This window comes from Pristis pectinata, chromosome 10 (genome assembly GCF_009764475.1).
Source record: "Pristis pectinata isolate sPriPec2 chromosome 10, sPriPec2.1.pri, whole genome shotgun sequence".
NCBI classification, from domain to species: Eukaryota; Metazoa; Chordata; class Chondrichthyes; order Rhinopristiformes; family Pristidae; genus Pristis; species Pristis pectinata.
The window spans coordinates 29,136,237-29,150,400 of NC_067414.1; the positions used below are offsets into that span (position 1 = coordinate 29,136,237).

Genomic DNA, 14,164 nt, shown 5'->3' on the forward strand with positions numbered 1-14,164 from the left:
ACATTAAATTTAAACAGATTTTATTTTGCAGAAAAATAAATATTTATGTTCAGGCTGTTCGACGTCAAGGCAGAGTTTCAAAAGCAAGGTAAGAGCCACAACAAATTCCTTAATAAATGCATTAATATTTCACACATTCATTTTCTTTTCCTTTGCGCATGTGTTCTTCATACTGTACAAATGCTGCATCATACTTGTTTTGGTTTTAAAGGAGGAATAAGCTCATTCAAAGTAGTATCTATAGATATACAGACCAATACACTAAGTTGAAAAATATATAAGATGCTGGAAATACCATTCTGGAATATTTATCAATTGAGTGGGTATTCTTGATGATTCGCTTGCCAACAAATTCCCTAAGACGTCTCTTTTTTTGTAGATTGGATCCTCCATCAATGGACAAGTGAACCACCATCCTGTCCTGCTTGACTCTATTCTGAGTTATTATCGGAGTTCCAGAATATCCAGCCAGACTGTTGACATCAGCATCACTATAGGTACCATCTAACATCATAGCCTTAGCGCTGGTAATTCCACACGTGCAGGGGAACTGGAGAAAGAGAAAAGAAAATTCTCATGTCTAAAAGATAAAACAGGAATTCTGGAATTACATTCATGACATGAACTGTTTCGAACTGATTTGTTTTTCATCTTAATAATCATTATGAGGTGAGATTTTTTTTCTCTCAGAGGATTGTGAGGCTTTGGAACTCTCTTCCTCAAAGGACAGTGGAATTAGAATCTTTGAAATGTTTTAAGGTACAGCAGAGTTAGATATATTCTTGATAAGCAAGGGACTGAAACATTACTGGGGTGACTGGAAATGTAGAGTTGAGATCACATTTACCTCATCCATGATGTTAATGAATGGTGAAGCAGAATTGAGTGGCCAAGTGACCTAATCCTCCTCCTAATTCATATGTTCAAATATCTGAGAGTTGTTCATGAGGTCCAAGATTACATTCCAGAGAAATGTAGATTTTTACAATTTTTGCTCTGATCACAATCCTTTGTTCTGATCACAATCTTTCACACTGCATTCAAATAGAAATTGTACAAGAGGGCTGAAAATATCACCTCTGTTCAAAGGCATAAAGGGAATAAACCAGACAGCCATGGCCCAGTCAGCCAAACACTGAGGTTAACTCCTGAACACCATAATGCAGAATAACTTGGAAAGACATAGATCAAATAAGGACAGTCATCAAGGATTTGTAATAAACAAGATGTGTCTCATAAAGTTATTGTAGCGCTTTGATAAACCTACGGAGAAATGTATTAAATCCATTCATACATCAGCCTTGTGCTCAAGATCCGACAACTGTGAGAGATCTGAAAACACAGGTGGCTGTGCCTTCGGCCACTTCCAGCTAGTCTGCATTACAACAGTGATAAGACTTCACAAGTATTTCATCGGTAATAAAGCACTTTGGGATGTCCAGAAGGTTCTAGAAAGATGCTTTACAAATGCAAATCTTTCCTTTCATTTTAGACTCAAAGCTCTGGAATTTCTACCCTTAAATTTTCCTCCACAACTTATTCTTTGTCATTCCTTTAAACCCAACTTGTAGATTCAAAAGGTCCCTTTGTGCTGCTGTTCATTTAGGCAAGTAGCTCCAATGGAGCTCTTCAATTAAAGGCAGTCATCACTCAACTAACAGCAGGGGCTGGTACAAGAAAGTATCAAAAGACATAACGCACAGTACATATACAGTTCTTCAAGTTACACTCATATTCGTATGTACTGCACTGCTTCCCCTTAAAAAAAGTAATAAACCTATGTAAATCATTGACTATCTAAATAAATTATCTAGCAGTTAGTTATTTACATATGAGAAATTATGCAATTAACTAATTATTTACAGAAGTATGTAAAAACAAAATTCTTAGATTTAACCAAACATAAATTGATTAATTTCTCTAGTCTTCTGGACTACAAATGCCACTCCATAATCTAAACGTAACTTCTCTATTGTAAACATTCCAAGTTACAGATAATTCCCATAAGTCACTTCTCCAAACAGGTTTCATGTATGATATATCTCACATTCTGTCCTAGAATTGTTAACTCAACTAGGCCTAACCATAAATATATTTTCTAAATGTCAGTTGAAATATAGACATAACATTTATTAATTACTACAGTGGCTACAATTGTACATTGCTTTCAGTTTACTACCAATACTCAGTAACTCAACCATCATTTTCTGCTCTGACTCCTTCCTAAGGCTCCCTTCTTCTTGCCTCTTCTCTGCCTTGAATCTTGACTTCCTGCAGACACTGAACCTTTGCTTTCGCCTGCTATTACTACTGATGTTGGACAGCCATCCCCTCTGGCCTTCCCTCTCTGGATTGCTCCCGAAACCCACACTTTGCTCACAATTGTCTTCAGCTTCTTTTAGCAACACTGTATTGAGCCCAGCCTGGGGTAACTTCATGGATTCTGTGCAGTTCTTGAATAGCCTCCAAATCACAATACAACATTCTCTCAAGGCATCCTGCTCAATCTGTTTCAACCCATTCTGTACTTCTATCAACAACGGATGTTCTGTAGATATCAAGACTCAGACAGTCTCGTGCACTGCAATAGCATCATCTGACTGACTTAAATGGAATCAGTTATAAAAATCTATGCTGAGTTCTTTGCCTTCTGCTTTTCCATGGATCCTTCCAATAGCTGTCATCCTGACACTCAGATGAACCAAACCATTGACTAAATAAATTATCGAGCAGTTAGTTATTTACATATGAGAAATTATGCAATTAACTAATTATTTACAGAAGTATGTAAAAACAAAATTCTTAGATTTAACCAAACATAAATTGATTAAATTCTCTAGTCTTCTGGACTACAAATGCCACTCCATAATCTAAATGTAACTTCTCTATTGTAAACATTCCAAGTTACAAAAAATTCCCATAAGTCATTTCTCCAAACAGGCTTCATGTTCTGTCACATGTATCTCACATTCTGTCCTATAATTGTTGACTCAACTAGGCCTACCCATAAATACATTTTCTAAATTGTTCCAATTTCTAAATTAAATCCAGACTGGAATTCAACACAGGCTCAGAAAAGTGACAGGAAAATCTACTCCTCACTGTAACTCCGTATTGTCCTTCAGAATTTTTGCTCTGAACTGTCTATCGGTCATAGATCACCAGACCATGACAATAATAGAAATAAACTTGGATAAAGTGTGGACAAGCTGCGACGGGAGATTTGTAAGTATTGATGTGGATTTTCAATTCAGTTACCCAAAGGATATAGAGCTGGTGATAATTAGTGAAAGTGGCAGTGATGGGTTAGTGGATCCTACTCCAGGACATGATGCAGGCAGTGGAGAACACACTGACATGGGAAATAACAAAAAGATCTTTGAACAGTGAAGGTGAACAATACCAGTTGGCATTGACATTGATAAGATGGGGCAATTGGCCTCCTGTTATGATGCTAATTCCCATGATGGGAAGATTGTGTTGCTTGGTCTCACCTTTTGGTGGAGTTTTCTCTCTTTCCTCTCTTGCACTGTAGTCAGGTAATTCACAGCTGCGTACTCCAGCACTGAGAGAAAGACAAACACAAAACTAATCCACAGGTAGATGTCCACAGCTTTAATATACGACACCCTTGGCATGGAAGCATTTACGCCCGTGATAATGGTAGACATGGTCAGAACTGTTGTTATACCTGGAAATAGAGAAAATATGAAAAATATTGTGTCATTCAGCTTAAAATAATCTTAAAACCATTTTTAGCTTAATTTTTAAAGGGGCTTTTAAAAGAATGTAAGCTACAGACGCTCTGTCCATCAATTACAATCTTCCCTAACAACTCCCACACTTGAGGTGCGAGGATGAATATATTGGGGGTTAGTCCACTCCAGTGTAGATATAAGATAAGATATCTTTATTAGTCACAAATACATCGAAGCACACAGTGAAATGCAACTTTTGCATAGAGTGTTCTGGGGGCAGCCCGCAAGTGTCGCAACGCTTCCGACACCAATGTAGCATGCCCACACCTTCCTAACCTGTACATTTTTGGAATGTGGGAGGAAACCGGAGCACCCGGAGGAAACCCATGTAGACATGGGGAGAACGTACAAACTTCTTACAGTGGCGGGAATTGAACCCAGGTTACTGGCGCTGTAATAGCATTATGCTAACCAGGTAGGGATGCAGTTTCTTGGATTTGACTTTAAACAAAGGCTCTGTTAATGCTCTCAGATGGATGTAAAGGGTTCCACAGCACTATTTTGAAAAGTAGGGCAAACATCCCTAGTGCTTTGGCCAATATTTGTTGCTCAGTCATCATTGATAAAACTGATTACTTGGTCATCATCACATTGTTATTTCAACATAAGAAAATAGGAGAACAGGTAGGCCACAGCCTTTCAAGCCTGCCCCACAATTCAACATCATCATGGCTGAACTAGTCCAGGCCTCACCTCCTGTTTTCCATAACACTGATCTTTCTAAAATGTATCTACTTCCTCATAAATATCCCTAACTATCTAGCCTCCACAACACTCTGGTTGGAAAATTCCAGAGATTCACCACCATCTGTGAGAAGACGCTCCTATACAACTCAGTTTTAAATGACCACTTTCTGATCTTGTAACTATCTCCCCTTGTTTGAGATTCTCCCACCAGTGAAAACAGCTCCCCGTCATGTCCCCTTAGGATCTTATATGGTTCAATGGGATCACCTCTCACTCTCCTAAACTACAAAGAATACCTCATTTCTTTAGCAGTTGGTGATAGGACAACTCTCTCATCCCAGGAATTCTCCTCGTGAATCTCTTTGGAACTGCCTACAATGCCAGTATATCCATTCTTTAATAAGGGGACCAACATTGTGCACAGTACTCAAGATGTGGCCTCACCAATCCCCTGTACAATTGTAACAATACTTCTCTATTTCTAAACCCCAACTCCCTTGCAATAAAGGCCAATGTGCCATTTGCCCTCTGAACCACTTGCTGCACCTGGCTGCTGGTGTTTTGCAATTCATGCACAAGTACACCTAGACCCCTCTGTACTTCACTCGTGTAATCTTTTCCCATGTAGACAATAGTCTACCTTCAGATTTCTCTTACCAAAGTACATAACCTCACACTTTCCTACATTAAACTCCATTTGCCAAGGGTTTGGCCATTCACTCAACCTATCTATATCCAATTGCAGAGTCCCAATTTACTCACAACAACATGACCTCTCATCTACTTTCATGTTATCGGCAAACTTTGGGGGAGCTATGTGCAAACTGGCTGTCACATTTCTTGCATTAACACAGTGACTGCATTTTAAAAACTATTTCATAGCCTGTGAAAGGCTTTGGGATGCCCTGAGGTTATGAAAGCCACCAGGTAAATGTACATCTTTGTATCTTCCTTGTCATTTGTGTCCATCAGCAAAGCCCTATTTCTTTCTAGTGACCAACACATTTCAGTGGTTTCATGTTGTCCCCAGTAATGTCTTTTATCATATGGGGCAGTTATTGAACAATAGGTAAACCAAAAGGTTTTGCTTGGATTGCCTCTCACCAGTCACAGGTCTTGTGTCTGGTCAAGTACCTTCATTTTACCATTTTGGTCTTGACCTGATGACTTGGTTGTGGAGGCAGTTTTGAGCCTTTGAGGTGGTTAAAGCCTTCTTCACCCAGCCATCTTTTTTTTGTGTTTCTTACTAATGTACTTCTACCCTTTTTTAAAACAAGGAAATATATGGATTTGGGAGTAAATTTTTATCAATGTCTTCAATGAAGGAAGTTTTAGGATATCAAGAACCAATTGTCTTTAAAATTTGGTAAGATTTTGACTTTTTAGGGTGGGAGATGTTTTAAAACTTCCACACTGCAACTGAACTATAGGGTTTGTTTCAGCATATTTTCTGCAAAATTTTGTAGTGGCTAAAATTGCTTCTAAGTCAACTGAACCACCTCTCTAAGGAGATGCAGGAGATGGAACACCTGTCCTTTTACCACTTCACTTCCCTTGTACTTCACATACTTCTTCCAATTTAATGAACGGCATACTCATGATGTGGTCTCTTCTATGTTAGAAAAGAACAAACACATACTGGATGGCTGCTTTAGTTCAGCCTGCAAGGACGACTCTGAAAATCCAGTTGTCTGTCACTTCAATTCTCCATCCCAACCTCAAGTTAGCCTCTTACACTGTTTCAATGAAGCCCACATTAGCTTAAGGAACAATAGGACTCAGCAATGAGTTCAACAACATCAGATTTCAAGTAACTGGCCAGTTCTGATTAGAGGTCAACAACTTGTGAGATTAACTCTGTTTTTCTCTCTCCACAGATGCTGCTTGACCTGCTGAGTATTTCTCTCTTTTGTTTCAGATTTCCAGCAATTTTTGTGCTTTGTATCTCAAAGTTACAACAATTTTTTTCTCTTGCCTCTGCCCTCATTCATGCCCTTCAATTTTCATCAACTCCAGACAAATCAACTGTGATGAATAATTCTTCACCAAACTTGGAAATAGTCCTGAGGCAGGGTCTCGACCCGAAACATTGACAATTCCTTTCCTCCCACAGATTCTGCTCGACCCGCTGAGTTCCTCCAGCAGATCGTTTGTCCCTTCACCAAACCTTCTCAGCTGGCACCATCATCAGCTGCATCAGTAGGTTCCCCCTTCATCTTCAGCCCGTCACGGACATTCCCTGGGTTCTCTTCACCTCTCCCCCTTCTCTGCAACTTAAGACATGTTTGTTTCCTAATGTTTCCCAGTTCTGATGTAGGGCCAACTTGAAATATTAACTTTGTTTCTCTCTCCACAGGTGCTGCTCGACCTGCAGAGTAGCTCCAATATTTTCTCTTTTTATTTCATCTCTCCAAGGCTCCTTTTACATTCCCCCCCCCATATTATAATTGAGCCCACAAGTTAATGAGTGATATCTTTATTAAAAATGACATACTTGCTTACCTAACGAAACTCTGGCTGGCACAGCTCGCCGGTCGATCCAGAATGACACCCAGGATAACATGACCATCAGAGTCGCTGGGAAGTAGGTTTGCAGCAAAAAGAAGAATATATGCCTGCGCAAGGTGAAGTTAATATACAGACGATTGTACCAACCTATTTGTGAAAACAGATGTTCATCAGTATGCGATCATACACGCTTAGTTGTATTGTTGGGCTTGAAAAGAATAGTAAGTTTAATACAGAAGCTATGCTGGTCCAATCATATCCTACCATTTTAAACCAATCTACAATGCTACTCCTGTGTCACTATACCATTTAATTCTACTCTAAGCAGTATACCTACAAATAGCAACTGGGCTGGGATAATACATTTTTAAGAAAATTTTGCCATATGGTGGCTGACCTCCTGACAGTTTTATTTTTGGCATTCTAAAGGACATCCAGTTTTGCTCTTAGTGAATGCTCAGTGAAAATAGGATTTGCATTCTCCGCTCACCACCTCATCTCAGTGTAGAACTTTTGACGCGACTGTAACAATTTTTTTTATGATCCTTGTATTTGGAAATGTATTTCGGTGGCAGGAATGGAGTTACTGCATCTGTCCAAAACTACTTCTTAGCTTCCACTTTTGCAAAGATATTCTTACTTTACCATAGAAGTCAGTTTTATTGTGAAGCTGTTTATGGATACCAAAGGCATACTTTTCTTAGCGAGGATTCCTACCAGCACTGATGGTAGGATATTCTGGACTCTTTCTTTTCAAAATGTACATTAATTTTCTGGGACAAGACATATCTTATTGTTTTGTTTTGTTTCTTATGACAAACTGAACCATCAAGGTCAGTCATGGGTATGTGATTTCCCAGATTTTGTTTGGATATTCACCTCCATTTACAAGGCTTCTTAAATTCCAAAACCAAACAAATAAAGCTGATCATTCCAAGTTTTCACCCTTGAATCTGAAATGTGAAGGATTAGATGGAATCATGGAGAGCACAGAAGGAGGCTGTTCAGCCCACGGTATTTGTGCAATCTCTTTGAAAGAGCAATTCAATTATCCTGATATTTTGCCTTGGTAGTCTCCAACCTGACAGACTCAACGTTGATTTCTCTAACTTCTGGTAACCCCTCCCCTCTTCTCCACCCCCCCTCCCTTTTTTTTCTCCTTTGTCTTCCCTCATTCCTGTGGCCCCCTCCCCCTTCTCTTTCCCCTATCCCCGCCCTCATGACCTGCCCATCTATTCCCCACCTTCCCTTTATTCCATGGTCCACTGCCCTCTCCTACCGGATTCCTTCTTCTTCAGCCTTTTGCCTCTTCTACCTATCACCTCTCAGCTTATTACATCTTCCCCCCTCCCCCACCCACCTACCTTCCCCCTCTCACCTGGACTCACCTATCATCTGAACTCACCTATCACCTGCCTGCATGTGCTCCTTCCCCTCCCCAACCTTCCTATTCCGGTTTCTCCCCTCTTCCTTTCCAGTCCTGATGAAGGGCCTCGACCCGAAATGTTGATTGTTTATTTCTCTGTATAGATTCTGCCTGACCTGCTGAATTCCTCCAGCATTTTGTGTGTGGTCATTTGGTTGTTCTCTTGATGGAATATATTTGTATGCTTGTCATGAATTGATCTTTCTAGTTTTCTCATTCTACTTTATCTACTTTTTGCCAATGGGGTCTCACGTTCAGCTGGATTTTTGGCTACATGCTGTGTGAATTGTATTTCTTTTAATGACATGGTCTCCAGCAGAGTAAGGCAGTACAGTATCAAATGCACTACATTGTGACAAGTTAAGACTTAGGTTTTCATCTATGTTTCCCCTTCTAGCGGGTTACAGATCTCAGGAGGTCATCAAGTAGAAGCATGAGTGAAAGTTAGTTAAAACTGGAGAATGAGCATACCAGGACTGGTCAGTTGTTCAGCTATATTTCAATTCCTCTGCAGGAACACCAAATAAACTAGATGAAATTAAGTTTATGTCTCACACAAGACTACACACCTGTACTACTATAGAAAGCTAGTTTGGAGGTAGTGTGAAATTTCTGTATGAGAAATTGAGACAAGGAGACTTTCTCATCTGTTTTCAATGCTTCTTCTCCATTCTTCCAATACAGCATAAGGTCATCTTCAGTGTAAGCATCTACCGGGAGAGAGAAGGCATCACAGCATTTAATTATGATAGATTGAAACTAGAGAGCAGGAACTCAAGATTCTTACAGGTAATGTTCTAACATAACCTTAAGTTATAAAATCCTTCACTATTCTCTGTTCAACATCTAATGCAATACAACAATTGTGCTGAAACATATTCACCGTCCAACAGACTACTTTCATTTCAGGTTCAAAACATCCAATCAAAAAATGGTCTTCCAGTCTGGATAAAGTTTTGTAATTAGTCTTTTCACACAAACTCCTCTGGGTAACAGTGTGCAGCCAGGTTGGCATCAGTGTGTTTATAATGGGGTCAATTTTAACCCACCTCACCTGCTAAGGATGGGATGAGGCAAACTTTAGAATCAATCAATTCTACCTAATGTACTGTTCCCTTCGTAAACACACTGACCCCATTTTAACTGCAGACCTCTTTGTGAGATTGAGGCACATGCTGGAATTGCTTGGATACCATGCACATTTGTATCTTATGAAGTTATTTGGACCTCGAAGCCCAGCAGCCAGTCAACTGGTTAAAAGCTCACAGGTCATTGACTGGATGGGTTGAAAAGGCTGTTCTGTGCAATGAATGAATATAAAGCAATGAATGTTATTGTTTATTGCTAGGTGAATTGGTAGCATAGCGGTTAGCACAATGCTATTACAGCGCCAGCGATCGGGGTTCAATTCCCGTCGCTGTCTGTAAGGAGTTTGTACGTTCTCCCGTGTCTGCGCGGGTTTCCTCCGGGTGCTCCGGTTTCCTCCCGCATTCCAAAGACGTATGGGTAGGTTAATTTGGGTTTAAAATGGGCAGCGCGGACTCGTTGGGCCAGAAGGGCCTGTTACCACGCTGGAAATAAAATTTTTTAAAAAATTTTTAAAAAGTAGGGTGGTTATTCTTCAGTTATACTGTATATGGGATTGGTGAGCCATTAATGTGCTGGAAGCAGCTCAAGGTAGGTGTACTGGACCAATATCTGGAATAAAGAGTGGGGTTTGGTGTCTTATGAGGAAAGGCTGGGGGGTTCTAGATTTGTTTAGATGTGGCTTGATTGAAACGCAAGAACCTGGGAGGCCATGACAGAGTAACGTGGAGAAGAATTCCTCTTGTGGAAGAATATAGAACTAGGGATAATGGTTTAAAAATAAGGACTTGCCAATTTAACACTGGTGTGGCAATTTTCTCTCAAAAGGTTGTGAGTCATTGGATGGTGGAAGCCAAGTCTGAATATTTTTAAGAAAGAGGTAGATAGATACTTGAGAAGTAATGAGGGTGAACCCTACCATTAGGAGACAGGAATGCAAAATTGAGGTTTCCATCGGAGCAGCCATAATCTTATAAAATGGAAGAGCTGGCTTAAGGGCCAGGTAGTAGTTTACTACTGCTCCTAATTCACATATACATATGTGTGTATATATGTAACATAATCACACACAATAGATCTGTGAAAAGTCAGCATGGAAGATGCTTCTTTTAGATGGCCTCACCTAGCCACCGGGGTCTATAGATTAAGAGTTGAAGCAGACAAAGTCTTCCCAACACTGGAAGCCAGCACACAGTTTTGTACTCATTGGGCTCTCAAAGTACAGTCCATAATAAAGGAACTCAGCAAGTTCATCCAGCATCATAGTGTTTTTCATCTAGATTCCAGCATCTGCAGTCCTTTGTTTCTCTAGTCCATAATAAAGCCCAGACACAAAAGAGGAAACTACTTTTAAATATAATGAAATCTGAACACTTCAGCCCTTAGCTTCTTCCTTAAACCACCCCCATACTTCTCCTTTCCCCTTCCTTTGCCTGCAGTCTTGTACCTGGCTCACACTCTTGACAATGAGGAGCGGCTAACTGAGCTACATTGGCAGTTGGAGCTCAAGTTGGATACACTCCAAAACAGTAGGAAACACACTCTGAACAATCAACACAGTAAGTGAGCAGCTTTTGTGTTGATGCAATGAACCAGTGAGATGGTAATGTTATAGGTGTCAATATATTTTCTTGCTGCAAGTAGAAAATCAGATTTCTAATGGAAATCTTGGTTTGAATTATTCCATACAAGATCCATCAGTTTTTATACTTAAAGCTGTAGGTGATTATGATATAGAATGACACCAAGACATTTTCCAGATACGTACTTAAGTTTATCACATATATTTCACCTGCAACCTAGAAAATTTGAATCAGGAAGGTTTTAAGTATTTTCTCAGTGAAGTCCAGATAAGAACAAAATGACAGATTGCTGGACAAATACAAGGTGCACATGACTTACAGCTCTCTATCTCCAGGGAGCAGGTCTGTGTGTCAAGTGGGAAGCGGCTGAAATCCATGTTACACATCGCCGTCACTGTAACCCTACAAATCAGATAGATTGTTTATAATGTTGCTTAATAGCTGCAGCTTGACAATGTTGCTCAGTGAACACAGACACTGTTATGAACATGGTTTTATGATCACCTCACACCTACCCATTGGAATTGATTGGATTGTTTCATAGAATTCTGCTGCCATGATTGCCAACAAATTCCTGGTGATCACCATTCCCCTAAAAGCTAATTAACTGCCTTCTTAAAAAAATGGAAAACAGCCCAAGGTAAAATATCTTGGTTTCCATGGCTGGGTGTCTGGGTAAAGCAAATACAGGAAATCTGGGTGGGTTTCCATCAGTGTGTGTACGTCAGCTTGATCCATCGGGCACCTCAGGATGCCAATTCACGTAAAGGGGTCTCACCAAGAACCAGCCAGACGACTGCTTCTTATCATGAATAAAACACACATATTAACCTAGTCCCCAAATTAAACCAAATGGAATTTGATGACAGATTCCTGAAGGGTTGCTCCATTAGCTCTCCTATTATGTTGGAAATTTCCCACCCAGTGCATTGAGGAATATAAACGCTACACTGCAATAAGTACAAATGACAGAAATCATCACAGACATAATACTTTGCTCTTTCTGGGTTAGAGGCCTTCAACCTGAAACTAACTTTTTCTCTCCTCACAGATTCTGCCTAACCTGCTACCTTGTCATTTCTGTTTTAGTTCCCTTTTCTATGCAGTTTTTTTTTGTTTCTTTTAAGAGATGTCCGTTCATCCAAACAAACAGTTATGATGCCAGTGGAGGAAATTAAAAGCTAAAGAGTCGAGAAGCTGGAGCATCAATTACAAGGTAATTAAAAGCAAATAATAAAGTTCCCCTTTAAATTTATTTCTTTTTTAATTGGTCAGACTGCAGAGAAGCTGCAGGCACTCCACATTCAGGCAGACACAAGTGCTCTGTCACAATTGTTCATCATCACTCTCCCCCAGGTGAACTCACCTGAGTGATGGAGGACCAGACCCTGATGCACCAATGGTGTCAGAGTGGCCAGTGAAACCCCTTCCCAACTGAGGATTATGCAGTAACACAAAAACCAGATCACCAAGTTTCACAAAGAAATCTTCACAAACTGAACAAGGGAAATAAACCAGGAAATGTTTTGTTGGGAATCGTTAAGTGTACGAGGCAATGCCTTTCCTCAGCAGATCTAACTGATGAACAGCTGTGCATTGAAAATCCCCTATGCTCACTGCAAGAGAGCTAAAGGGTTTTGTTTCATCTCAACCCAGGCTGCAGCATAAAGCTGCCTATAATTGAGAATGCATTGCCAATCCCACTCAAAGAAGCTGATAGCATGGGTGGCTTTGGAAACAGAATAGGTCCTGCTGATGCACAGAGGTTGGTGTTGTATGGTGGGAACCCCAGTAAGATTCAGAAGCTCTCCTTACCTTATGCTGTATAGCACATTTCCATCAGGAAAGATGCGCAGCATCACATTATCTGTGGTTGTGTCATGGATGAATGACCGTTTAGAGTGAACAAAGAACACATCAGGGGCCCAGATCCGTTTGACTAGCCTGCCATCGAAGGTCATGCTTCTGTTGGTGGTGCTGCGGAATGAAAGCCGCTCATCTTTCCAGTAATTGCGCAAATACAAGGTCATCGTGAAATCCTGCAGACAGCAATAATATTTATCAGGAACTGACAATAATTAGTTGGTGGTGGGAGGGTAGTGCAGACAATGTTAGGATATATAACTAATGTTGTGGGTATTACAGCAAGGGTAACAATCAGATGGAAGGCACAGCCCTTTGTGCTACAACATTTAGATGAATTTATTGCCACAACCTACAGGCATTTACAAACCAAGATTAGCATCATCACCAGTTCTTGTATTTTTTCCCCTTGGGCTTGCTCAATTTGATATTTGTGCTCTCCTATCACGATGGTTTTAACAGTTCATCTGGATTTCTCACTTTGAAACAAACACTTGACTCTTTTGTCATTAAAAAAATATTTTTGAGAACTACAGTACTCCAGATGTGTTGCATAAGAAATAAAAATGGCAGAAATGAGAAGAGTATGCAACCATTTGATAATGCTCCATTCTGTCCATGTATAATTATTCCATCATACAGCCCTCTCACTCCCCTTAATATTTAAGATCCTTCCCTACTTCTTGTAAAGGAAATCAAAAATAGCTATTACCTTCTCTACAACCCTTGATCCCATGTATCTATATAATTCAGTATTCTAAATTAGTCGCCCTTTGTAATTTCCTTTATAAATCGAGTTCTTGTTCTGCAGACTCTTGTGTCTCTGACCATTTCTGAAAAAATGAAACACTGCATCCAACCTCCTGAAATTCAGTCTTTGAACTAAGTTTTGCTAGGAATGAAAATTAACACCTTTAGATTTTTGAATTAGAATTGGTGCCTTGAGCCCCACAAGGTTGTTCTGTATTTCTTTGGAAATATGAAGTAAAATTATAGGTTGGTTTGTACCTTTCAGACATTAGAACTTAATAGATTTCAAATTTCAGGACTGAAAGATTCTTTCTCTTTTGGCCATATGGTGTGAAATCTTGGGTTGGTGCCAGATGATGCCAGACATTTTGGCAGATTAAGCAGAGAAAGATGCAGTTTGCATCTAGTCTATGTTGTGGTTGGTTTAGGAAAGTTTGATGACATCAATTGGTTCCTCGGCATTAATATTTCATTGAACACTATTAAATGGAAGCCTGATATGC

The 14,164-nt window shown here is 39.9% G+C and overlaps 1 protein-coding gene across 1 annotated transcript in view; it reads right to left on the reverse strand.

The window, feature by feature from the left end:
- Positions 1-238: 238 nt before the first annotated feature.
- LOC127574856 (gamma-aminobutyric acid receptor subunit rho-2-like) overlaps positions 239-14,164 on the reverse strand; it is a 45,379-nt gene continuing 31,453 nt past the window's right edge. Inside the window, exons 4-9 of the mRNA XM_052024306.1 lie at positions 12,864-13,087; positions 11,368-11,450; positions 8,949-9,089; positions 6,948-7,100; positions 3,495-3,691; positions 239-550 (exon numbers count right to left, since the gene is read on the reverse strand). Coding sequence (XP_051880266.1) covers positions 239-550; positions 3,495-3,691; positions 6,948-7,100; positions 8,949-9,089; positions 11,368-11,450; positions 12,864-13,087 — 1,110 coding nt within the window. The remainder of the gene's footprint in view (positions 551-3,494; positions 3,692-6,947; positions 7,101-8,948; positions 9,090-11,367; positions 11,451-12,863; positions 13,088-14,164) is intronic.